Here is a 1,592-nt window from a genome sequence, read left to right as displayed (position 1 = left end):
TGCAAGCATTTCGACACTGATGGCAGCCTAAGCCAAGCTCCAGATTCGTGGACTCACTGTTATCGTAAGCCAAGCGAAGCTCAAACTACAGTTTGCCCCTAAAGCTTGAGTGCTGGAAGTCTCAAACCAAGCATCAGTCACAGAAGAAGTGATTCAGAATTTGAGATGATTTTGTACAGGGGACAAAACGTGCGGACAATTACTAGTAATTGATTCATTCTTTCACAGCACCAAATCAAGTATATCAACCAACGAAACCCTAACAGATCTAAAGCACCAGACATCCAGGAGAGAACACCCAACGAATCCTGAGGCTCAGCCTCCAAAGCCGTAGAGGGTGCGTCCCTGGCGCTTGAGGGCGTAGACGACGTCCATGGCGGTGACGGTCTTGCGTCGTGCGTGCTCGGTGTAGGTGACGGCGTCGCGGATGACGTTCTCGAGAAAGATCTTGAGCACGCCGCGGGTCTCCTCGTAGATGAGCCCGGAGATGCGCTTCACGCCGCCACGGCGGGCAAGGCGCCGGATCGCTGGCTTGGTGATGCCCTGGATGTTGTCGCGCAGGACCTTCCTGTGGCGCTTGGCGCCGCCCTTGCCCAGCCCCTTGCCTCCCTTGCCGCGGCCCGACATTGGTGACGATGGGAGGAGCTCGAAGAGGATGAGATGGAGATGCAGATGGTTGGGGAATTTTTTCTGCTGTGAGCTTGTGAGGTGTGAGGTGGAAGCGCGGGGTGTGTGGGGTATTTATTCCAGAGGGAGAGCGCGCTGGTGGCAATGGAGGCGTGGCTTCGCGCGTTCGATTTGATATGGACGGGTAAGATTCATGGGAGTGGCAGCAAGGAGGGGCGATCCGCGGGGCAGGAAATCGAGCTACCTGATTGGTTCGCTGGGCAGGGTCTGGATCGCTGACATGCTTGTACAAGGCTGGCCTGGATATCGGGGAGTGGGCTGTTTGGACCTGACAGACATAGGCTCTACTCTTTTTGAAATTTCCGTGAATCCAAGGCATGGATTATGCTAAAAAAACATGGATAATTTTGGCTCCATATTTGCGGCTACTTTTTTTTTGATAGAGAACAACGCTTTATTGATCACAACAAATCAATATAAATAGTTTGTCTGATAAAATCCGGGATAGAATTGAAAACAACACTAGAACTAGAATCCTCGCAAGATTTAGGAGCTGTTTGGATGGTGTCCGTGGTAGCCTTACCAAAATTGAGGCACGCCAATTATTTGGCGAAGCTTTTCGCCGCCGCGGTTTCGCCCAAGAGCCGGCTGAAAAGTGAACGCAAGAACCAAAATTTTGGCAGGGATCCAAAAAGTTGGCCTCAAACCAAACGAGCGCCCGCGCCCGCAGTCAACGCCAAAAATTTGGCTTGGCAGAGCCCGGCAACAATCCAAACAAACCCTTAGCTAAGAAGTGCGCTGCCTCATCAAAAGAACGCTTCACATGAATTAAAGATGCCGATGTGAAAAGCCTACACATGAACTTGATACCATCACTACGGGAGAGCTCCAGTATGCCGACGGCCGCCAGCCGTCGGCACAGCAAGGAAGGCCGTCGGCACAGGCTGTGCCGACGGTGACCATCG

The 1,592-nt window shown here is 52.5% G+C and overlaps 1 protein-coding gene across 1 annotated transcript; it reads right to left on the bottom strand.

Annotated features, from left to right (window-relative positions):
* Nucleotides 1-269: 269 nt before the first annotated feature.
* On the bottom strand, nt 270-692 carry LOC124700788 (histone H4). Its single transcript, XM_047232859.1, has one exon. The coding sequence runs from the start codon at nt 625-627 to the stop codon at nt 316-318; it is 312 nt and encodes a 103-aa protein (XP_047088815.1). The 5' UTR covers nt 628-692; the 3' UTR covers nt 270-315.
* Nucleotides 693-1,592: the final 900 nt, after the last annotated feature.

This window comes from Lolium rigidum, chromosome 3 (genome assembly GCF_022539505.1).
Source record: "Lolium rigidum isolate FL_2022 chromosome 3, APGP_CSIRO_Lrig_0.1, whole genome shotgun sequence".
In the NCBI taxonomy this organism is placed as follows: Eukaryota; Viridiplantae; Streptophyta; class Magnoliopsida; order Poales; family Poaceae; genus Lolium; species Lolium rigidum.
Note: the sequence above shows the minus strand (reverse complement) of the source record. Positions and strands in the feature narration are given on the sequence as shown.

Coding starts and splice junctions, on each gene's coding strand:
- LOC124700788 (XM_047232859.1), bottom strand. CDS start 627: ATGTCGGGCCGCGGCAAGGGAGGCAAGGGGCTGGGCAAGGGCGGCGCC.